This window comes from Eulemur rufifrons, chromosome 8, assembly GCF_041146395.1.
Source record: "Eulemur rufifrons isolate Redbay chromosome 8, OSU_ERuf_1, whole genome shotgun sequence".
In the NCBI taxonomy this organism is placed as follows: Eukaryota; Metazoa; Chordata; class Mammalia; order Primates; family Lemuridae; genus Eulemur; species Eulemur rufifrons.
This window is the reverse complement of record NC_090990.1, coordinates 52,105,697-52,129,854: the sequence shown is the minus strand read 5'-3', so window position 1 is coordinate 52,129,854 and position 24,158 is coordinate 52,105,697. Positions and strand designations below refer to the sequence as shown.

At 42.0% G+C, this 24,158-nt stretch overlaps 1 protein-coding gene across 3 annotated transcripts in view; it reads left to right on the top strand.

Moving 5' to 3' along the window:
- The first annotated feature begins 865 nt into the window (after positions 1-865).
- Positions 866-24,158, top strand: part of WLS (Wnt ligand secretion mediator) — a 123,002-nt gene continuing 99,709 nt past the window's right edge. For 2 of the 3 annotated variants that reach the window (XM_069478057.1, XM_069478058.1), the window contains exon 1: positions 889-1,220. In XM_069478057.1, the coding sequence (XP_069334158.1) occupies positions 1,115-1,220 (106 nt within the window). In that variant the 5' untranslated portion in view covers positions 889-1,114. Of the gene's footprint in view, positions 1,221-24,158 lie in introns of all 3 variants that reach the window. The other variant, XM_069478059.1, reaches the window with a different exon arrangement.

The window sequence follows — 24,158 nt, the reverse complement described above, 5'->3', positions numbered from 1 at the left end:
CACCATGGGGTGGGGGGTGCAAAGATGAATAACACTTGGTCCCTATCCCCTAGGAGTTTACAGCTTAGTGGTGAGACAAACATGTATACACAAGTCCTTATAACAGGAGGTAAAAATGTAAACACAGGATTATAGGGGCTCGGTTCCCAGAGATACTACATAGAGGTAGTGCGGAAAATTAGAAAGGTTTTTTAGACGAGTTGGTTTTTTGAATTAGGTTTAAAACTGATGGAGTAGAACGTTTTCTTTAAGGCACTAGCCAGGGTCAAGAGGCTCTGGAAGTCCTGACTCTGGGGTAGAGTAACGAACAATGGTGATTTGGCTGGAGCGCAAGGTTCCTCGAGCGACGCAGTGGGGAATTTAGCTGGGTATATGCCCAATAACTGTGGCTGGGACCAGGCAAAGGGAAGCCGAACTGAGACTTTATTCTGCATATCTGGGCTTTGACTTAAGCATCTACTGGTTCCTTTAAAAAATTCTCCTCCTCTTTCCTAAAGAGAGTTTTAGCAGTTGGGGGTGGGGACCATTTCCCAAAGTCAACGTGTAAGTTAAAGGTCTGCAAAGCGGTCCACGGGTGATTTAAATCTCGCACTTGGGGAACCAGAAAAGGAAATGTGTGAGAGGCTGGGAAGGGGGAACCCACTTAACAACCACCACCACCTCCAAACGTTACCAGCCCTTGGCGGGACAGCCCGCAGGGCAGACCCGGGAGCGGGGCGCCGGGACCCGCCGGAGCTCAGAGCCCCGAACTGGCGGGCTAGGGGTAGAGGAAGAGAGGAAGGGAGGGAGGGAGGAAGCGCGAGAGGGAGGGAGGAAGAAAGGGAGGGAGGCGGCGTCATGTGATCCGCTTCCCTGCTCCTTTAAGCGTCCACAGGCGGCGGAGCGGCCACAATCACAGCTCCGGGCATTGGGGGAGCCCGAGCCGGCTACGCCGGGGGAATCTGTGCGGGCGCCTTCCGTCCCGGTCCCATCCTCGCCGCGCACCCGCACCCCTGAAGTTTTGCAGCGCCCAGAAAGGAAGCGAGAGGGGAGGGAGCGTAAGAGGGCAGGGAGCAAAAAGCACACCCTAAAACATTTATTTCAAGGAGAAAAGAAAAGGCGGGGGGGCGCAAAAATGGCTGGGGCAATTATAGAAAACATGAGCACCAAGAAGCTGTGCATTGTTGGTGGGATTCTGCTCGTGTTCCAAGTCATCGCCTTTCTGGTGGGAGGCTTGATTGGTAAGTGCGAGAGCTGCAAACTTTTCCCCCTTTCTCTCTTTTCGGGCCCCTTCCCTCTTTGCCTCTTGGGCTACTTGTTACAGTATCACTGCCTTGCTTCTATGATCTAATTAGTCCGGCTATTGTGCTTAAGAAAGCAGAGCTCCATGGGGCTCCGTGGGGCACAATCCAGTCTAGTGGCTAAGAGAAAAGGAGGGGAAAAAGTTTTGGCCTAGTTTCAGTATCCACTTGAAAGGCAAGAGGGGGGTGGCGGGGGTGGGAATCTTAAGCATGGCGACGGATCGCGCGAGGAAGCGCTGGGTTACAAAGTTGATTGCTCGCCCCCCCCTTTTTCCCGCGTTGCCCCCCTTTTCCTCTCTGTTCCCTTCCAATCAGCTCCGGGAGGGCAACGTAATCGACTTTATTAGGAACAACAGAAGAGTCGGGGAACTGCGTCTGGCGCAACCCGGAGCTCTGTTACGAGGCTGTGATCGTTGCATGTGTAAATGCTTTTGGTCGTCTCGGCAAGGGGCTCAGGATTTGCATTTTGGGTCCCGACCTTCGCGCCCTCCTCTCTCTCGGCGCACCCCACCCCACCCTCCGCCGGGGACAGGTCCGAGCTGTGGGCCGGGAGGTGGGATGGGGTGGGGGGCGGTAGGAGAGTCCTTGGCTAGCGCCACGGGAAGTTGGAGAGGTTGGAGGGGAAAAGCGTATCCGAAAGGTGTTGCTTTTGGCCTCCTGCCCTCCCGAGAATCTCCCCTCCCCTGCTTTTTAGAGCCTCCCGGGCGGTGAGTCTGGAGCCCCTGGTCTTCCCTTGGCGCCTAGGAGAGCGCCCTCAGCTCCCGCCACAGCCCCCCGCAGGTGACAGCTCCCCCGCGACCGCGCCTGGACCTGGGAGACCTCCCGTGGCGGGCACCTCTCCGGGACCCCTTGGAGGCAAACATGCTTCCGGGTGAAGGAGTGAAGAAGACCGTCTCACCTAACGTCCACTCGGAAAGCCCCCGTCCTCTCGCTCGCTCCATCTCCATCCATCCTTCCGCTTCTCCGCACACTCGCGCCCCCCACCCCCTTGGGACATCCCGGCACAAACTTCAGCGCCAACTTTGCAGCAGGCGCGGACGGGAGGTTCGGCTTCCTGACTCCGAGGCTTTGTTAAACTTTGAGGAGTGGAGAGAGTGCACGCAGAGGGCTTTCTCCGCGCGTGCCTTTGCGGGATCCCGCACGGCGTGGGCTGCGGGCGACGTCGCAGCGAGGGCTGCACAGGCTTGGGCACCTTGTCGTGTGCGTGGTGTTTTGCCTTTAGACTTGGGTTCGATGGGACCATATTAAAGGGCGAATGGTACTGTAAATCACTGTAACATCCAAGCTAATTGTTTTAAACAAAGGAGAGTGGGTGAAGCTTCATGGAGGAGAGAAATTCCTGGAGGAGATTGTGCCTTTCTCTCTGTGTGCATGTATCCACAAAGCAGAAAGGGGTTCAGAGTTTTCCACGCACGTATCCTCCATTTGGACCCAAGAGCTTCATCTTTTTATTTCTGGAATCCTCACCCTCAACACGCACATGCACACACACACACACACACACACACCCCCCCACACCTCGGTTTGGCTTTTGTGTTACGAGCTTCTGTTTGGCTTTGTACAATCTCCATGTTTCCTTGTATTGGATTTTTCCAGGCTCTTAATACCTTCTCTGCTGGGAGCTGAAGGCAGCCTTCCCTGTGCCCTCACAGTGATTATGCAGCGGTTACAATTACACCTCTTGTCTTCCTTGATGAGCAGTTGCAGTTAGATGCCATTGGATCTTGTGTGATTTCAGTGGCAGACCATAATTAAAATTTCTTGCACCTTGTGCTTTCAGAATTAAATTGGCCTATTATCCCTGTCTGACCTTCATCCTCTTTGAGGTTTTTGCACAAGCAGCGAACCATTACACATAGTTTCCTGGTGTTTGTTGGTGTGTTTCTTTTCTTTTTCTAAAGCTGATCTCCTAGCCTCCAAGAGCCCATTATCCATGTTGTAGGTTTCCTAGGGAACTTCTGAAACTAGTATAATTTCTGGGATCCTACTACTGAGGAGAAAGTCTGAGGGCACTCGCGAGGGGCTGCTGGACATAAGAGTTACTGTAAGGTCAAAACACTCATCTGTTCAAAGCAGGGTTTGTCTGGAGTAAGTGGTGCCAGGTTCCCAAAGAATTTGTTTAGTGACCATACTTGACAACAACCTCAAAAAGTCAGTGGCAGATGCTACCTATAACTAGATTCCCCTCAATTGATAAGCTGCTTTAGTTCCAATTTTCATTGAAAAAGAAAAATATCTATGTATAACACTTCTGGGGAGAAATTGTTGTATATATTTACTGCTTAGCTACCCCCTCCCTCAATTGCAAAGGTTGTGCATTCTCAGTTCTGGTCTGAAGACTGAACTGATCCGGTCCTGCCCATGTTGAACACTGCCTTAGCCTTTACCTCTCCCAGTTAGAGAGTAATTTTTTTTTCTCTTAAATCTAGGAACTTGGGTATGCTATAAGATGCAAACATGAGAAATAAATATTAGTATCAACAAAAGGTAAATGATATGTTTTCCCACCAAACTTCTCTAAACAGGAAAACAGAGGAAATGGAGCAAAGAATAGCACTTCAACAAAGTGGGCCAGTGGAATCAGTAGTTGAAGGAACAGTTTGTAGGCTGGAAAGTCAAGGTAAAGTTCAGAAACCTCCTCCTCCACTCTCCCCAGTGAGAAGAGAACTCTATTGCCCAAAGCCACTGCTGCTTAAGAAGTCAGGTGTCCTGGGTGTGAAGTGTCTCTCTAATACATCTACAGTAGGCCCAGTGAGAAAAGGAAATGTTTGCTTTGTACTGGCCATAATGTATGTTTCCTTTTGATCACTGTTTTCCCTGATGAAAGGAAACATGGCAACTTAAGAAGGGAAGAATCTAAATGGCAAATCTCTTAATTGTAAAGGTGTAAATACCACACACACACATATACACACACACACACACACACACACACACGCACAACACAAAAATAACCAACCACCACACCCAAAGAATAAGACAAACTAAAAGCCCCAAAGTGACCAGGAAAGTCAGTCAACCAACAGGCTTTAAGTTCCTCATTGGTAGATAAATGAGTTTAAGGTTGCTTTCAGTACTAAAATTGTATAACTGTTTCAGTATTTAGAGTTTTCTAGGACATTTAGACTAGTGTTTGGTTGTAGTCTTCTAGAATTGATGGAGAAATTTAAACATTAGCTATAAAAGGAAATAGAAGGGACTGTGTTTTGGTTTAGCCAGCTTAAATACTTCCCTGCCCCAATGTCCTTCTTACCCAAATAAAAATATTTTTGTTTACTTTGTTTTTCTTATGCTAATGTCTATATACTGCTAAACCTTTAATAGGATTTTGCAAAAAGGCTCTGAAAGCAGTATCTTATATGGCAGTAGAACTTGGGGCATTTATAAATTCACTGATTTATATTGTGCTTTTGTAAAAACTTTGAGCCACTATAAAATCATGTGTCTGATTGTTTTCTTATGTATTCAGAAGCCTTCTTAAGTGGCTAGTATTTAGAATTCATTAAAAAAATCTAAGAACCTCTGAAGGAAGATAAAATATTTTAGAGATATAGCTTAATCTTAATCCTCCTTAAAAGTAAGCCTGCAGAAAATTTAAAAAAATAATTTTCCTTTGATTTCATGTTTGGTGAATTTAGTTCATCAACAGGCAGCTGTGGGATGGTGGAAGGAGGGAGAGGAGGAAGGAGACCATGTGCCTTGAAACCAGAGTGCAAGGGACTAAAAATCATGAACTTAAATCCCTAGCCCATTATGTGCAATTTGCTCAGCTTCAAATTAGTAATGTCTGGGGAATATAATGGTTGAAAAAGGAGGTCACTGTTCCTACCTGTTCTAAAACTGTTAAGAGTGTGACGATAAGGACTGGATGAATAGAAAATTGTTGCATTGTTTTAAGTATACCCATAAATGAGAATATTCCAAACTTAAAGTCTAAATAAATATCCATAAATCACCAACTATTATTTCTTTAGGAAGAATCACTGTTTCTTTTCAAAGGTAACTTATGTGAGTGGCCTTTTTTTATTTTTCAATGCTGAGAACAGAATGTATACCGAATAAGATATGCATATGTACACACACATATATTATCAATCTTCTCAAATTGTACTTGGATTTGTCTACTCCTTTCAGTGCTACAGCTCACACTATCGTGCTGTTATTGTATAAGTAGAAACTACTGATGGTCTTGATTGTGACCCATTCACGTGAGCTTTTGTTTCTGCTGCTATTTATTTGGAAGTTGTAGAATTTGAAGAAATTAAATAAAATTACAGTTATGCAGAATATATAAGTGCTTGCTCCCCAATATATTAGATTTTAAGCTTGTTGCATTTATTATTATATTTTAACATATACTTATGATGCAGTAGTTGTAATCCTGCATTATTTGGGTTATCTGACAAGAATCTCAGCACTAATTAACTGGTTTTTGGTTGATGTTAGTCCACATTTTTCTGTATTTGATTCTGCTTTTTACTGGGTAAAATTTCGTATTTGACTAAACTATGTCATTTTTTCTTTTTGTTAACTGCCAGAAGTATCTAATGTGGTCTGTAGGAGTATTGTGCAACTTCACCAATTCATCTTTTAAAGAGTGGGACATTTTTTTAGTAATTAAAATTACATTATTTGACTTTTAAAAAACTAAACTATTTGGTTCTTGCAACGAAATCATTCTTGCGCTAACAGTCTCTAATTGGTCTTTCATCTGATCTCTCTTTCAGTACAGCCTGTCTAGCCTTCTATTGGAACTTTCCCTTTCCCTATTAAAAGTGAGAAACCTTTCTTTGAGATAATAGTGTTATGTGTGGCTTTAGGAGGTTTTCAAGTTCCTGCCTGGAACCCAGATCTAGACTTAAGGCCTTCCCTGCCTAGTTGACATTTTACAATAATTTGGCCTTTAAAAAATTTTTTAAATCCATATAGACTGAGGAAAGATTCTTACCTTATCTTCCTCATAATGGTGTTTCTATGGAGATTTAGAATTTGTAATTTGTTGAGTTTGTATAAAGGTCCTTAGCTTACAGCTCCTGTGTGACGCTTGCCTAACTTGCAGAATATCTAGTAGGGCCTACTCTGTGTTCAGGATAGGGTTATGTGCCGACTGGAGGTTAGTGACAAGGGGACTTGCCCCTGGAGTAGATTAGGGGAGCCATGGGTAGAAAGGAGCCCCTGTCCATCCAGGTTCACGGGGAAAAGATTCCCTAGATGAGTTTATTGGAAATTTGAGAACATATGAAATTAGAAGCCCTGCTAATTATACTATCAACTAATGATATTAATATTTCATCTTAAAATAAACATATTAATAAAATATCAGTAATGTTTCACAGATATTGAATGTGCAGTATGTGCCAGAATTTGTCTCATTTAATCCATACGAAGCCTTGCCAAATTGGTATCTCTGTGCCCATTTTAAGTGGAAGAAAACCAAGGTGCAGAAAGAGACAGTAAAATTGCTCACAATTACCTAGTGAGTCAGGGTCAAAGCTGGGCTCGGACTCCAGTCAATCTGACAGAAGAGCCAGAATTATCCACCATTAGGTGATGCTCCTACCTCTCTCCAAACCTTGACCCTTAGGTGTGAGTAAAAATGGTTTGAGTGCAGAAAGACATGATGAAGAACGCTAAAAATGTAACTGATTTCTCATTTTTAATCATCAGGTCACACACCAAAGGGAAAAAATATCAAATATGATAAATGAAATGGAGTCCAACTGTAAAGACCCAAACAAACAGTGCCTCGCCAAGGCTGAGGGAGGACACGTTTTGAGGAGTTTGCCTGTGCTGGTCCAACCAATTTCTTACAAGTTCTAACCAGTCCTCATAATCGTCTGAATCATCCAATTGTCTGAGCAGCCAAGTTAATTAACCATCAAGTATTTGAGATTCTGCTATTTGAAGGAACATTACTCGATTTTATTTTCTCTAGGTAGTGGTTTTAACATACAGTATTTACATAATTATATAATAAGTCTGGACTTTTTCAAAGGAGAGAAGGAATCAACTGAGGTCAGAGAGAAGTTTAGAGGGTGTGGATTGGCAGTTGTGGTGGAACAATTGAGAGAAGAGCCAGCCTTTTACTGAAAGTTGAAAATTCCCTTCCCCAAAGGATAATTTTTGTTTCTATGCACACCCATGCATACTAATGAGGGCATTCCAAACCAGAGGCTCCCACAAACAGCCATGCTGACACTGTGAATAGGTACATTTTGTTCTTTGGAAACTATGCTGGTAGATTTCTTCTATTGAAAGATTTGCAGTCCTCGATTTTGATAGACTCTCAGACATGATGGGACACAAGGGGTGTCAAGACATGAAATAATTGTATCTATTTCATTAGGTCTTCGTTATTCTCTGAGGTCTTTGTGATGGTGGCCTAATAAATGTGCCCACTCTGCACAGTTCCCAGAAAAAGTGCCCAGATGGAGATGGGAGTTGAGAGGAGGAACTTGAAGCATGGAAATTCTCAAACTTCATGATCAAGTGTTTTCTGACTTTCCTTTTCATAAAAGGACTACTCTAAAAGGATTGCTAAATTACAAAAAAGAGCATCTTTTTAGGACACAAAAATACTAAGGTTCTTTAGCCTTTTACTGTCACCCTCTCCCCCTCCCCCCAGCACATTCGTTTTCTAATTAAATCTTGTAGGGGAGCAAAAACTATAATGATATTGGAAGACTATGGAAAGCATCCCACATGTATTGATTTACTTAAGCCTCCTAACAGCCCAGAGAAACTGTTCCTTTCTCCAATTTTCAGATAAATCTGAGGCTCATTTAAGGAACTTTTCTGAGGTTGCAGAGATAGTAAAGCAGAGGGCTGAGGCTTAGCCTGTGATCCTTGATTGAACCCTAAGCCATGCTCTTAAGCCTAATGCCACTCTCCTCCCATCCTCCCTTCCATTTCTATGGGAAACAAAGGGGCAAGTGTGATGAAACTGATTCTACACAGATTCAATAGAAGATGAAAGCTTAGTCTCCACTTTTCTGCTTCTATCCCTTCCCCAAACCACATACTCCCATCACTGCATGGTTACTGATCATTGACCTAGTTAGTCCCTAAACAAACGGTCCCAATTTCTAAGATATGAGAACCCCTTACTTACATTAGCCATTGTAAATGTTGACCGGTGCTTGCAGACCATGCTGGGGAAGGCTGAACCTGAGAAAATTACATGCCAGCTCCCCTGCAAAAGAAATCGTTACACACAGCAAAGGGTGGCTGAGAGTTGCAGTATTAATAGAAAACTTGTCAAAATGACAGACCCACTGAATGCCCCCTGGGTTTAGCATACACAATAGGTCCTGAAAGCAGCTGTTGAAGAAATGGAACAGCAACGTGGATGTGGAAAAGGGACATGGGAATGAATCTAAGGAAAGGAAAACTAAGGCCTTTGTAAACACATGAACCCACCTCTTTGGGACACAGCTTGTGCCTGGATTTCTAAAACCTACTTCCAATACCACCCATTCTCCCCCAAACTGAGCCAGCATTTCTATCTGCTATGCCTGTTTAAATCTTGGGCATTCAAATACAATTTTCTGCTCCCTTTCTCACTTTCTTACTCCATTCTCATAATATCCCCTGGAAAAGGGGTGTTCTTTCCTCACTGGCCCACAGGAATTATACAGCCTTCTTAAACTTCTGCTTAATTCCCTGGGTTAACTCAGAGGCTTTATCCACAGATACACATTTCCAAGAAAGCAGAGGTAATTGAAAGAAAAGGCCAAGTGACTACATTTGTTTTGGCAGGGCATTATGATTTTCCTTTAGAAAGAAGGGAATCGGTTTGTAAATGGTTGACTTTCTTTTTCTCAAGCCCCAGATTAATAAGGCCAACCTCGTGGAAGCTGGTTGGGGGCCAGTTAACTGCTGCTTGAGTCCTGGCTGACTCCCTCCTACAGAGAGAGTTTCTGGTCTCGAAGAAGCATCGTGTAGTGAAGAGAAACTTGGCTAGGACTCTGCAGACAACCTGAGGTCTCAGTGATCCCAAAGAAGTCATAAGATCTTGACCGCTTCCCTCAGCTGTGATATGGAGCACAGCCTCCTTCCTCCTGGGGATATCTGTGAGGATTAAACATCACTGGAATCTACTGTCTCGAGGACCTGGCACCTACCTGTTGGAGTGTCTCCTTGAACCAGGCCTACCAAAGGCGTGATTTCCAAAGGACTTTTCACTGAAACTATCTGCTTGACCCCGAATCCATCTCTCCTACTTTTCTTTCTGTGCCCCTCTCCATTCTTAGATCTTGGGAAACTTAAACATGACATTAGTATCCATTCTTTTCTTTCCTTGAAGCACCAGCACCTCCAGCTTCATGGATCTATTGAGGCTGAAGAAGTGGGAATGACCCAGAGCATTACTTGGTGTGGGTTTGAAAGTTCAGGGAGGTTGTCCTGCTTTCTAGCATTAATTCCTGTGTTATAACCGAACATTCCATAATGAGCCTTCCAAAAATGGTAGACATTAATATCGTTGCAGAAAACTGGCAAATAAGAACATCAGAGTCATTCTAGCATGCACATTTCACTCCTAAGAGAATCCGTAGTGCTTTTACTTGAGGTCTACCTATTACTTTTGCTTTATACACAATTTTAACAAAGCTTGGTTAGGCAGTTTTCTAAGTCTGCAATTCTAAGCTGGGACGATTTGCCACAGAAACTCACTGGTAGCATAGAATTGTAGGAGTGTGGTAACACAAGGATGAAGAAAGAGATAAGAAATCTATTAAACATCTCTATCCAGAGTAAAGGTGTCCAGGATTCTGGGTCTCTGGGATAGAGGCAAGTCATTTCGCACCTCTGTACCAACCAGCCTCCACCATTGGCAGCATCAATGCATTATAGGATGATATGATAATTGATTCCACCCTAAAGCTGTGTGATTTTGTGACCTTCCGTGAGTGTAGCTGTTTGGGTCCACTGTACCTGTACACTTGGGTGGCGTTTGGGCTGGATGGAAGCTGAGGAGCTTATCGGTATTAAGTTGTAATGATAAAGGGCCTTAGAGACCATCTGGTCCTACCTCATTTTAGAAGGAATCAGAGTCCCAGGAAAGGGAAGTAACTGAGTTCATGCAATTAGAGGCAGAGCCATGGCTTGGACTTAGGTTGTAATGCCAGTCAGTGCTCCAAAGATATATGTCCTTTTGAGTTTCAGCATGAAGATCACCTGATTTCTACCTGAGGCTATCATAGAGTTAATGTGCAGAAAGTTCCCAACCTGTGCTTCTTGCAGCTCGACTGACTTTTCTGTTACTCGAAAGTAAAACAGCAATGACTTTGTCATCTTCCCTTGTCTTTGTGTACTTCATATACTTAGCTAATCTCTTATGGAGCAACAGAATTCTATGCAGTGTTATGCTGTTCTATGTGGATTTTAAAGAACACTACAGAATTAAAAAAAAAAAAAAAAAACCTAAATTCCTTCCTTGCTTGCTTGCAGAGGGTGTGGTACATTCCCTTCCTCCTGCTTGGGGAAATGTTGTAAATTTAAAACTTCTTAAAAAAAAAGAAAAAACACCAAAACCACGTAGTATGGTCATTACTTATCCAGTCCAAAGCACAGTCCATGTGTCTAGTTTTAAGACTTTATCAGTCTGAGGCTTCCTTGACTAAAAAAAATCTATGACTAACTTTTGTGCTTTTGGAGGATGTTTGTGGCAGGCATAATTCTGAAGCTGTAGTGAGCTTGGGGGGTAGTCACATAGCCCTATATTTTTTTGGTCTGATTTACATACAAAAGAAGCAACAAAATTCCTCATTGTTCATCTCTGCCATTTGTTCACTTTGAAGGTAATTGCAAGCAGAAAATCCATATTGCCTAAATAAGGCTTAAAATGTTGAGGGCCCCAACCTTTGTGACTGACAGGCAAATTTTTGTGATTCAAGAGGTGCAAATATTATACTATAAATTCTTCCTCCCTGCCTTTCTTTTTGTTGAAACTGAGCAAACTCTCAAAGCACTATGTTTTTCTCCACCATCTAATTTAGCTGAAATTAATCTTGGACTTTTAAGTCTCTGTTTAACATGCTTGCCTTCAGGTGATCACAACCAAAAAGTTGGGTTCCATATTTTATTAAATCCAGCCCTCACTCAAGGGAGATCAGGCTTTTTTTGAGGTCCTGTTCCTTTTACTCTGGTTCTTATATATTTTATCTGCTCTCATTTAGGTTGTAACTCACCCCAGAGCGGAATATCTCAGATGTGGAAGAGACACGTCCCCACATTCCTTGCTTTTCTCTGTTCTGTTGGGCTAGTTCTGGCTTGTGTGAACCAGGCTCCTGCTTTAGCCCCTGCCTGCCTGAGCTAAGGGAAGTTGCAGATAAGATTTTTACTGAGGCTGTGAAAAGACTGCACCTGGGGCCTTGCTGTCACACTGTACTCAGAAGGAATCAGCTTCTTCAGAATCACGTGGGGAGGTGGGGAGGTGGGGCTTGGCTGTGACAGGCAGCGGTGGGGCCTTAGCCATGTTTTTACTCACCCCTCCCTGTGATTTTACAGAATCTGCAGGTCCATGAGCACGCCACTGTTAAATCCCTGACACCATTCTTTGAACATGTCCAAACATCACAGAGCTCTGCTCTATGAGAACATGGTATTTCTGGCTAATAGTTGATAAAAGAGAGAGAGAGGAAAAAAAAACCCAAGATAATTTGTAGACATCCAAGCCTTTTAAACTAGAAGGGCACTAAGGTCATCTTTTAATTAGCATTTGTTCTGTTTTAACAGATATCAGAAGAATTCCTCCATTACCTCCCTTCCCTCTCCTCCACCCACTTCTTAAAAAAGAGAAAGACAACATTGTTTGGGAAAAGGATGAGCAGTATGTTTGGGATTTTAACACAGTCAAAATTAGTGCATATATATGAGTTAGTAACATTTCTGGATTAGGACTTTGGGCACTTAGACCAGTGCTGTCAAAGGAGTCATTAACTCTTCCCACTAAGTAGAACTGTTACAGTAATTTTGGAAGTTACCTGTTGATGATGTGGGCTTATTATAAGATTCCTGGGAGAAAGTCACTTTACCAAACAACATGGTTTTGGTTCAAGGTTTTCCATAGGATGGTTTCTGCTCAGTGGGATACTTAATCCTTGAGAAACTTGATCCTTCCATTCAAAGTGATCCGATTTCCAACTGTTGGAATGTGATTTTATGGTTGATCCATGGTAGTAATCTGATTTATCTGTTTGTTATCAAACTTGCTTTGTAACCTAGATACACCATTTATATGCTGTGAGCCTCAGTTTCCTCATCCAAAAATTTCTTCTTCACCAGGGAGGTTGTGGGATTTAAATGAGAAAACATAAGTTACATGCTTCCTGCGTGCTTGCACGTAGGCACCCATGTGTTAGATCAGTCAATATATGTGAGCCATTTCCCTGAATTAGAGGTTGCTATCAATTAACTTTTTAAGTTTTTTGTTTGGTTGGTTTGGAGTCATCCTGTGCCTTGTTAGGCCAACGGCAGCTTATTTCTGCCTCTTAATGGATTAGATAAAATTAGAACCCAGCCGTCCTGCTTGATAGCTTCCTATTAGGCACAAAATCTATACTAGCCAACAGTCAAGAAGCATGTCATTCACATATTTGGTACATTAGAGTGTGTAATTTATTTTTTGGTTCAGTTGGTAGTAGTTTTTCCCAAGGTTTAACTTGAATCTTAAACGTTTGCCTTTTTAAATTCTGGGCCAGTATTCGTGGCTCTTTAGAGCATAGAAAGCCCAGGTAGCAAGACTTTTAAATGGATATCACTCATTATGTGGAGGAGGTCTGTTCCATCTTTGCTTGCTAAAAAGTGAATCCCAGTTGTTCTTCTGTTTTACATTATAAAATTGGAGTCATCATCCACTGGGAAATTCTTTTGCTTCTAGATATAACAAATGACAAAGACCTTTGAAAGTCAAACTTTGAGGAAAAAATGCTGATCCTTTTTCTGATAAAATATTAATTACTTCTGAAACATTAGCAAGAATTATAGTGCTATATTATAAGAAATTTTAAACAAAAGATAATGATTAAAATATAAGCCTCTCTCAAACTATAAGTGACACGAGAACAATGATGGTCTAATTTGTTCACCTTTATCTGTAGTTGCTACTGTAGACCAGTGCAATATAGGTACCCAATAATATTTGTTGAAGAAATGAATAAATAAATGCCATCCATTTTGGACCTATTGTAGAGGTGCCTAAAATGCTTCAACTTTAAGGTCTGCCATAAGTTTTGTAACATTATATTCCAGGCTGTTCTTTTATTATTTAACGAGGGGAGGATTTTTATTATTCACTCAAACATAAAAGATTGAGTACCTTCATAGTGTGTATGCTTACATTTGGAAAATCGTACAACTTTTGAAATGGGAAAGGAAACTTCTCCAATTACACTGTGGAAACGAAGGCCCAGAGAAGACATAGAGAATAAGAACCAAGCTTTCTGAGCACTAGTGGAGCATTTGATTACCTGTGTCTGTGGTTACGCGGATTGTTATTAAGTTCGCTCTGAATATTTTGGTCTCTACTTAGCCGTAAAGGCAGAGAATTGACTGTGGCTGGTTGTTCATACTGGTTGATAAAGTTTAGTGGGAGGAAGGGAACATACACTAGTACGTGTGTTTCTAAATTTTGAATATCCAAATGGAAATGTTGAATGATAATGAAAATTTTGTGTTACTGTCTTTAAGAAATAACTGTGTTTCTTCTGTTCCATGAGGCTATTTTGAAGGGGCTTCTTTTAGAAAATCACATGGGGTTTGCTTCATTTTCTGTAAACTTTTAAAGATAGAAAACTCATTGTTCAGTTTTCCTTCTAAGAAGTTTGTAGATTTATTTACGGTTGTTCTTAGAGACCCATAATGTATCTGTGATGTCAGCTTTTATAAATGCCCTTGACAAGAAAACATAATTTATGCAAATAACTACCTCTGCATTCCATTGCATTTAGCTTGCGGCCGGTGGGTGGGAATGAATTCATCCACACATTCCTGCAGGTTTCTGGACAACTGACACAGCTGTGCCAAATGTCTGCCTGCAGGCAAAGAGGAACCCAGGCCTGCTGACTTACAGTAGAGCCAGGCAGAGGTGTGAGGCAGGAACAGGGATTTAAGAAGCACATGTAAGCCCGAAGGGAAGGAAGCACAAGCCAGGAAGAAAGCCACACAAAAGCTGGCCTTGGAATTCCCTTAGACCTTCCAGCCAGCGGTAGCAGTATGGAGGATGGGGCATAGAGCTGGCCAGCATGCGGGGAGGGGTGGTGGTGATGGAGAGAAAACGGGGATTTGAAAGAAAGACACCAGGAGTTCTTCCTCAGCTGAGTCATCATGTCATCATGCTTTCCCTCCCTTTAAAATAAGGGTATTTTTTGGTTTTTTGCTCTGGAATCATCAGTGCTCTACAGATTAGTTAAAGCCCCACTGGAAATGAGAGCTTGTTATTCTAAATGCACATGTGAGCTTTGGGGTCAGAAGGGACTGGATTCAAGTCCTGGCCCCACCACTTGCTGGCTATGTGGCCTTGAACAAATTACTCAGTCTCAGAGCCTAGGCGTCCTTGTCTCCCAAATGAGAAAAGTAGGAGTGGTCATGCTTATCTCATGATATTGCTGTGAGGGGTGAGAGAATGCCTGTAAAGGCCTCAGTACAGTGCCTGGCAAATAGTAAACGCTCAGAATGGGATCGTTACTATTTTGTTATTAATCTTATTCTTTTCTTTTCTTTTTTTTTTTTTTTTGAGACAGAGTCTTGCTTTGTTGCCCGGGCTAGAGAGAGTGCCGTGGCATCAGCCTAGCTCACAGCAACCTCAAACTCCTGGGCTTAAGCAATCCTCCTGCCTCAGCCTCCCGAGTAGCTGGGACTACAGGCATGCGCCACCATGCCCGGCTAATTTTTTTTCTATATATATTTTAGTTGGCCAGATAATTTCTTTCTATTTTTTTTTAGTACAGACAGGGTCTCGCTCTTGCTCAGACTGGTCTCAAACTCCTGACCTCGAGCGATCCACCCACCTCAGCCTCCCAGAGTGCTAGGATTACAGGCGTGAGCCACCGCGCCCGGCCTTAATCTTATTCTTTTGATGCAGGAATGAGTCCTTAGAGGTAAATCACCCAGGGTCCTTGGGAAGCTGGCATAAAAGGTGGCTCTGAACCTGGCTGCACTGGTTCAGAGAGATGTAGATGCTTCTTGTTCCAGCGTCAGGATAATTGCTTGTTTAAATTCAGATTGCTTAGATTGCTTGTTTAAATTTAAAATCTAATGACTAGAGATAGTCATTTTTGTCCCCTCCCAATATCTATTTGTATTTTTGAACCGTAATACAATGATGTTAAAAAAATTAAAAACAAAGGAAAAAAAAAATCCTCCTGATATCCACTCTTTTAATACAACAATTCTATGTTAATTTTTTATTCCTTCACCTAAAATGGAACATTTCCAGTTTTATAGAAAAGAAATGTCAAAGCCCACTTAACAGAGACTCAGAAGTTTATTGTTTATGCTGCTTCTATCAGTTATGTGTTTACTGTGGAAATTTAGCAGTCAGTTCTTCCTCTCTTCCTGCTGAACTCTTCTCTAATACTTAACTCAAGATTGCTGTTGAGCCAGTGAACCATGGGAAATTCATTTTCAAAATCTGCTTAATTGCTGTGAGACTTTTAATTTGTTCTGGATGATGGTGCTAATGTCTGGGAACTGGGACTGGAGCCCTCCAAAGTTGTTAATTTAATCAGCCGCTGTGCCCTTGCCATGCCTAATGAACGGGGGCGACCAGATCTCGCTCACAAAGAGGCAGGGTCCCTCCTGACCACCTTGTCAAAGATGAATAAGAGGGGCCCCACAGTTAGGTTGAACACTTGGGGCAAATTACCAGGGTGTCAGTCCATATTATCCAAAGCCCGGGGTTGTGCTTCCCCAAATAATTATTGAGTAGGTTTTATAGAGGACCCCAGAGTTTGAAGGTGTGGGTTTTGTGTGCGTGTGTTGACACCTGCTAATCTGAAGAATTCTTTAATCAGTCTGAGGTTCTGTTGTGGCTCTGTCTATAATCTGTATGATCATAAACATCACCCCCAGACTATTGATATTCCCGTTAACCACTAAAGTTTTCCATGGCGGGACTGGTGAAAGCTTGCTCTGTCCTCATGATAAATTAGCTTGTTTATTCCTCTTCTGCTTATTTCTATCCTGCTGTTGGTTAGTGTAATGAAGCAGAAACCCATTGTGTGTGTTCATTGGGTAGCGATCCTCTGGCACCAAAGGGGGTAATTGAGTAGAAAGGCAGAATGCTGTTGGTGCATGGGAGAAGTTAACACCACATGAGGTCACCAGGCTTCAAGCTTTAATCAATGTGGACACAATGCAATTGAGATTTTGAAAAGAGTTTGTTTATAGTGTGAGAGTAAGGGTCAGTAGTTAATTTGAAATGCTGTAGGTGTGTTTTCCTTGAACCAAGAAGGTATAGAGCATGTGTCATAGAGGATTGTAAATATCCTCAAGGGAGGGATGTAATTTGGGGTGGGGAGTTAAAAAGAAGAGTGTTTAAGAACTTCAACATAGTTATTATTGATCCATTGATGCTTTATTTAAATTTTTACCATTTTTAAAAATGAGGAGACTGTAGAAGAAATACTATGTAAGTCCATAGTATAGGGGCACAGCCCTACCAAGAAACAACTTTGTTTTTTAAGCAGGGATTTCCTTTGGGAAGATACTTGGCATGCTATAAAATATTGCACACCAAGTATAGGAGTACTGTCCACTAATAGGAGAGCTGTATACTAATTCTGAAAGTGTGCTCATTCTCAGAAGTTTACATCTTTAGGATTTGTAATTGTTGAGGCTTGAATGAGATAATATGGAAACCATTAACACTCTGCTTGTTCGTGCTGCTGCCTCTTTCCATTTCAGGGCTCCAGTCTATACCAGGCATGCCTGTCTGCTTTTTGGATTATCTTTGGCATTTTCCCCCTATTATTTAATTACCTAAGTTGCAGCAGCTAGAAACACTATGCTTTTTAATCACTCTTCAGCCAGTTTGACAGTACAGAGGGCCTGCCCTTTGGCTTCAGAGAAACTTTGCAAGCAAACGTCTGGTTTTCAGAAGTGATTACAGGAAAAAGAACGTGAAGGTTGGAGGAACCAAAGGCTTGCCATGAACTGCCTGTTGTTGAGTGTATGTTAAATCTAGGTAATGTATTGATATTCCTGGTACCTCACATTTATATGGTGGTTTTATCCTTCTTCAGAGTACTTTTGTAGAAATTACCTCATTTGATTTTATCAACAACACGCTAAGATAGGCCAGTCCACCAGGGGTATTTACATTTTAAAGTTATGGAAACTGAGATGGAGAATTACTGTGTTTGTGGTATGTTTTGTCTGGGAAGACAGTAGATTCATTTGTGGAGGGAAAAACTCTGGGGATTTGAACATTGCTACGTGATAAGTTGAAGAACAGCCAAAAAGTGTAGTATTTAAAAAAAAATACAGAATTATTTGTTGTATAAATCAATTCATGTTAAGCAAATATTACTTTTTGCGCTGTCTTCCAGGACAGGTAACTGCCAACTATAGTCCATCTTCTCCACCTTCCTCCATGTAGCACTCAGTTGCTCCCATAAACAATTGTTGGCTATCTCTTTATATATTTGTTCAACAAATTTTAGCCTCCTGCGAGTATCAGGATCTGGGTCTTTAGAACCCTATGGCAACTCTTAAAGAAGGAGCCAGGGAGGGCCTAGGAGATAAAGATGAAACTAATTTACTAGTTTTAGCTGATGAATGATGCTACCCCCTGCACTAATTCTTCAGTGGTGTGCCTTTCCGCTTACGTAAGCCATGCCAATAAATATGCATTGAATGGATATTTTTGGTGAGGGTATGATATGCCATAGAATATCATAGTTAAGTTACTCAATGTCCTAATTTTGAACATTTATAATATTTCCAGTTTGGGGGCCATTATGACCAATACTGGGAAAACCATCCCAGTTACATTCTTATTCACATCCTTAATTATTTCCTTAGCAATTTCACTTTTGTGAATTCCTCTTAGGTAAAAAGGCATACCTATTTTTAAAGATTTTGATGATCAGTGCTAATCACCATAAAACACTAAGCCAAGTCCTGGAGTGTTTATCTCCCTGTGTGTTGGCGAGTACTGGGCATTACTTTTATTTTTAGAATGCTTGCCAATGTGCCAAGAATATCTAATTCTTTTAATTTACTTTTCTTTGATTAACAGTAAGGGCAAACCTCTTTTCGTATGCTTTCTGGCTATTTATATATTTTTTGTGTGTGTGTGATTTGCCTGGTTGTTTCTTTCTTTTAATGTATGATTTTCAAAGTTGGATCATCCCAGCAATACAACTTCTTGGAGATTAAGGAAAGAGGGAAGATTTGCTGGGGGGGGACAGTTGGTGTTCTTGGGCTGCCCAGTGTTCAGCCTATTTGTTTTGGTAAGCAGGAGCCTGACTCCCCTTTGTGGAACTCTCCTTTTTCTGCTCTCAGCCCATGGGGCTAAAGAGAATCTTCACCTCTGATTCCAGTGATAGGCATGTGAGCAAGCACCAGTCACTGTGGACACAGGGCTCAAGTTAGTCTAATCAGAGTGAATTGTGAGACTTGTGTGAAGGCATCAGGAAGAGATGTCCTCTCTTTTTCTAACTGAATCTGAACTCAGAGAATATGAGCCTGAAATTGCTGGAATCCTCCCAATGAAGCCTGAGAATGAAGCTAATAAAATATAAGGCAGAATTCAGTGAGCATAGAGAAGTAAGATCTGTTGACATAATTCGATTTCTCAAAACAACCACTAGAAGACTAGTCTATCAATGGATATTTTTCAGTGCCACCTTACTAATTCATTGGTTAATTTTTCCTCAGGCATCTTTGAGCAGGGTTTCCTGTCTCTTGCAACCAAAAGAGACCTGTATAAAGATAAGTTGGTGGAGGCCACTGCTGTATTACAGATGATGTATTTGGAGGATTTGCTTATTTTTGATGGAATAGGTCCTCTGTGTATAGAAATTAAAAAATAAAATCAGTTATGGAACCAATCTCTGTTAGGCACAGCTCCTCTAACTAGAACAGTATTTGAAATGGGTGTGTGTGTGTGCAGGAACCACTGTTGAGCACCAAGTTGCTGGTGAAGATCATTAGTGACAATTCCTGGAACTTGGCCAGGCTGCTGGCTTTGAAGCGAAGCTCATTGCAACACGTGCTCCTGCTGGTCTGGATGTCTGTGTGAAATGGATGGCAACAGGATGTCCCAGCAGCTGAAATGAGGTTCTCAAGGGCAGAAGAGAAGCTTTAATGACTGCCCAAGCAGAGCAGTATTTCTGGGGATGATTGGGAAACTTCAGTATATGTTATGATGACTCGAGGTTTCTTTGGGACATCCAGGAGGCTGTGAGGCAGAACAGGCAGTGAGCCAGCACATGCTCCTACATGTCCTGAACTAAGTTGACCATGGGCTAGAGGAGGAGTACACACATGGATCTTGCCTTGGAGCAACTTAAATTTGATTGGAGAGATAAAAATCAACAAAATAAGAAAGTTTGTTGTTAAGGGCTGAGTTCAGTGAAATAGAGTAAGAGTTCTAAGCATTTTTTAGATCAGATAAAAATATTTTTTGAAGAATAGGGGTTTACCATGAGCCTTTAAAGTATAGGGTGGTCATTTGAAACTCAACTTGATGTGCGTAATCCAAGATTCACGTCATTCACGGCACTAAGTTAATAACGTGCTTAATAGAAAAAGCTATGAGCAGAGTACCAAGAGATCTGGCTCCAGCCTCACTTGCCTCTTTAGACATATCATTAAATCTCTCATGCTTCCTCTTGCCTTTACTATTTGCTAAGTGGACCTGGTAGTACTTTCCCTTGGCAAATAACAACAGAGCCATGTCTTTCCTCAAAGCCAAATATGTTGGTCTTTTCCACCCATTTCTTTTCTTTTTTGTTAAAGGCACTAAAGTAAATCCTCAGAATTGTTATGTTACCTACAGATTAGAAATTTTTTAGATGGTGATTAAAGTATATCTTAGTGCTTTGCTAAACTCTGGAAAATATAAAGAGGCACAAGAGATGTTAATCCGATCATCTAATCTGATATGAAAAGAAAGCACTGGGTGTAAAATTAGTGAGTTGAGATCTCAGCCGGGATTCTACTGCTTGCCAGCTGCAAGACCTAGGCTTGCTGTCACTGTCTCATCTGTAACCTATTATAGATCTGAAGACTTAAATAAGATAATGTATATGAAGGCACTTATCTTTTGGAATGCACCAAAGACAGCTAAGGTGGAACTATTGTAGCTGAATAGATGGGCAGGACATATATAAAAATATCATTTAAAAAACAGCATGTGATGAAAATACTAGGTACTATTATTTGAGCACTTATTATACACCGGGCAGTGTGTTAAGTGCTTTAGGTGCATTATCTCAACCCTCTGAGCTCCTTGAGTTGGTATTAGAATCTTTGTCTAACTCGCTGTTGTCAGTCATGTTTAAAGGTCTAGAGAAACTGAGGGATCCTTAAAGCACTGATTTGGACTTCCTTAACTTGTTAATTATATTGACTTTAAAAACCCTTTGTTCTAAAAGCAGTGGAGTTTGGGGGTACAAAACCTGGAGGTGGCTGTAAATTGACCAGAAGTACCCGTAAGGACTGGCATTGTGTTGGACATTGTGGGCAGATCCATTCAGCCCAGGGCCTCCGTCTGTATTTCCCTTTGTGAACTCTTTTGCTGAATGTCCCATCATCCTTTGTCAAGATGAGGTCCCGTTCATCCCGGCTGCTTTCACGACATAAATGTTTTAGGAACTCTCCACAGACTGGCTGGATTGTCTGTGTGGGCTGTGAACAGATTGTGTGGGTGATGAGACAAGTAGGAAAAGACTCAGCAATCAAAAAAGGGGGAAGGAAAGCTCTTTCTCTCTGTCTCAGAATGGAGCTTGGACACAAAGGGCACTTCGTTAATCATGCCTCCTTTGTAATCAGAATGGGGGAGGCATTTTTTTTAAACCACTACTATTTTGTCCTCTGTCTCGTCTGAGTTAAACCAACTGTGCAATAGCTAATCGAGGGGTTAAAAATTTCCCAGATGCAGCCAGGCAGAATCAACTTGATTTGATAAAGGAGTGGTTTGATAGTGATTTGAAAGCCAAGTCAGGTGTGGTGCCAGGCTTCTTGCAGACATGGGTGCTGGCCTGATAGGAAACTCTTGTCCAAGACCTACATGATGGCAAATTTGTGCTTAGATAATACAAATTTCATGTGTGGTGAGAAATGGGTAAGAGATCTGTAAGATTTGGGGAGTTTGGGGAGTTTACAAGATTCAGTCACTTTGCACTAAGTTCCTAAAATAAGTACCGAATGGAAAACTTACTGAACAACCTTGGGCAACTTGTTTAATCTTTCTGTAGTGCTTTCTTAGAAATCAAAGCAGGATAATAATCTTTGGTGCCCACTTAATGGGTGTTGTATAAAATAATGAGACTGTAAATGCTTTGAGTGTTCTGGAGATGAAGAGATAGGGGAAATTCTCTTAAGTAGTATTCATATTAAATATGGAAAGATGAATAAGTATAGTTTTTGTTGTTGTTTGTAAAGAAAAACCTGTTACGGCTTCAGCACCTTTCTTTTATAAGGGCAGTCATGTGCCTTGGTGTAGGGGTTGACTTTGTAACAATTTCATTTTCCAGGAGAGGCCCTGCAAATTTACAGTGTGGTTAGTTTTCCAAGAGGAGAGGTTGAGGTTAGCCCTGTCCTGTCCATTCACTGAATCTAGTGGTGAGATGTTTTATAATGAATTGTTGGTGTAGGGCAAATAAAGAATAATGAAACCAAGACAAGTAGTAGGGTTTGGAAAAGGGATAATCAACTATTACTGTAGCTGTTCAGCAGTCCCTAATCTTTTTGGCACTAGGGAAAAGATTCCATGTTCCATGGAAGACAATTTTTCCACGGACCAGGGGTGGTGGTGGTGGTGGGAGGGGAGTTGTGGGTGGGGGAAGGTAGTGTGGGGCTCGGGTGGTAATGTGCAGCCTGTTTCCTAACAGGCCAAGGACTGATACCGGGGTTTGGGGACCACAGCACACCTAGCTGGATGGTTGCCTAATTTTCATTTAAAAATTAAATGAATTTTCAGGCCAAAATAGTGGGAGGTGGCTATAAATTCCAATAAAAGCACTAGAGTGTCTTAGGGATGGAGAACCGCAGTAAGCTGCTTGCTTCTTGGTCTTCTTTTTGCCCTTACTGCCCTGTTCCATGGTCATCTATTCATAATGGAGAAGAAAAACCCCCCACAAGAGTTCTTCCCGTCTTGTGTTCAGTCTTACCTAAATGGCGTTTTCTTCCCAAGTGAGACTGGAGTTTACCTTTCCTATTGAAGTGACAAGCAATGGCCCCACCTCCACATTGGATTTGCCTAGTCCAATCTCACCCACACTGGGGTCTCCCAACAGAGACGACCTTCTTGTCAGCACTTTTCTATTCTAGTGAGGTCTTGCTCTCTAGACAGCACATTTGGTTTTCAATCCAGTTGAAACACTATGATGGTTAAATGTTCTTTCTTATCATGCAGTGGAAAACTGGCTTCCATTACCACATTGTAATTTTCACTGATGAATCCTGGATTTGCCTTTAGGAATAACCCAGAACATGTGCTTCCCTTCTGTTAGATGGTAGCCTTTCAAATAATTGAAGATGACTATCATCTCTCTCCTTTGACTTGCTCTTCTCCAGGTGAAATGCCCCTTGTCCAGTTTAGACTGCTTACCGTCCTTGCTGGTGACTGTATTCCCAGTCAAGGTTAAGTTTACCTCTGTGACCATGGCAACCAGCTACTGCTTGTTGTTTCTACTTAGAGGAAACCACCATTTTCCTGTTTTCAGTAGAAAATCCATAATTCAAAAATCAGCTTGTTGGTATCTGTAGAACAATGACATCTATACTGCTGGTGGTCAGCTTAGTGCAGAGAACACCGAGCCCAACAGTAGTCGATACGCTGAACTTGCCATTTTAACTCGTGGAGCTTATGTCAAATGTATTTCTCATGTTTCTCTGCATTAGTTTTCCTCTTTGGGAGAAACAGTGTGGCCCAAGACAAAGAGAGACTCTGGACTCAGATGGATGTAGGTTCAAACCCCATTTCAGATACTTTTTGGCTGTGACCTTAGGTGAGTTATTCTCATTTTTCAGAGCATCATTTTAATCATCTTCAAATGGAGATAATAATATCTACTACTACCTTCTGTATAAGAATGAGAATCAATCCAGTTAAATCCCTACCACTGAGCACATACAAAATATCCAAAAATTGGTAGCTGTTACTACCATTTATAGATGTAGTAGATGACAGCTGGATGCAGTCACTCTAGCATGTAGGCAAACTGTATGGTTATGGATTGTTGAGAACTTGAAATCCCCGTAGTTGTAAACTCTGAAAATGGAGCATTGCAGAATGGGCCTAATGAAGTATGAATTTTTCTTATAAGCCGAGGTGGTTGGGGTGAAGCAGGGATACTCAACTAGGAGCGATTCTGCCCCCCTAGGGGGTACTTGGCCACATCTGGAGACATTTTTATTTTTGGTACTTGCCAGGGGAGGGAGGAGGATGCTGCTGGCAGCTAGTGGGTAGAAGTCAGGGGTGTTGCCCAACATTCCACAGTGCACAGGACAGCCCCTCACAACAGTTGTCCAGCCCAAAATGTCATTAGTGCCAAAGTTGAGGAATCCTGGGATAGAGAGATGGGCACGGAGCAGCCAGGAGGACTAAGGGAATGGGCAGGTATAGCCGTCTGATTGTGAGAAGTCCAGACTTTGGACAAAATATTAAAATAAAATGATGGTCTAGCATAGCCATAGCTCTAACTT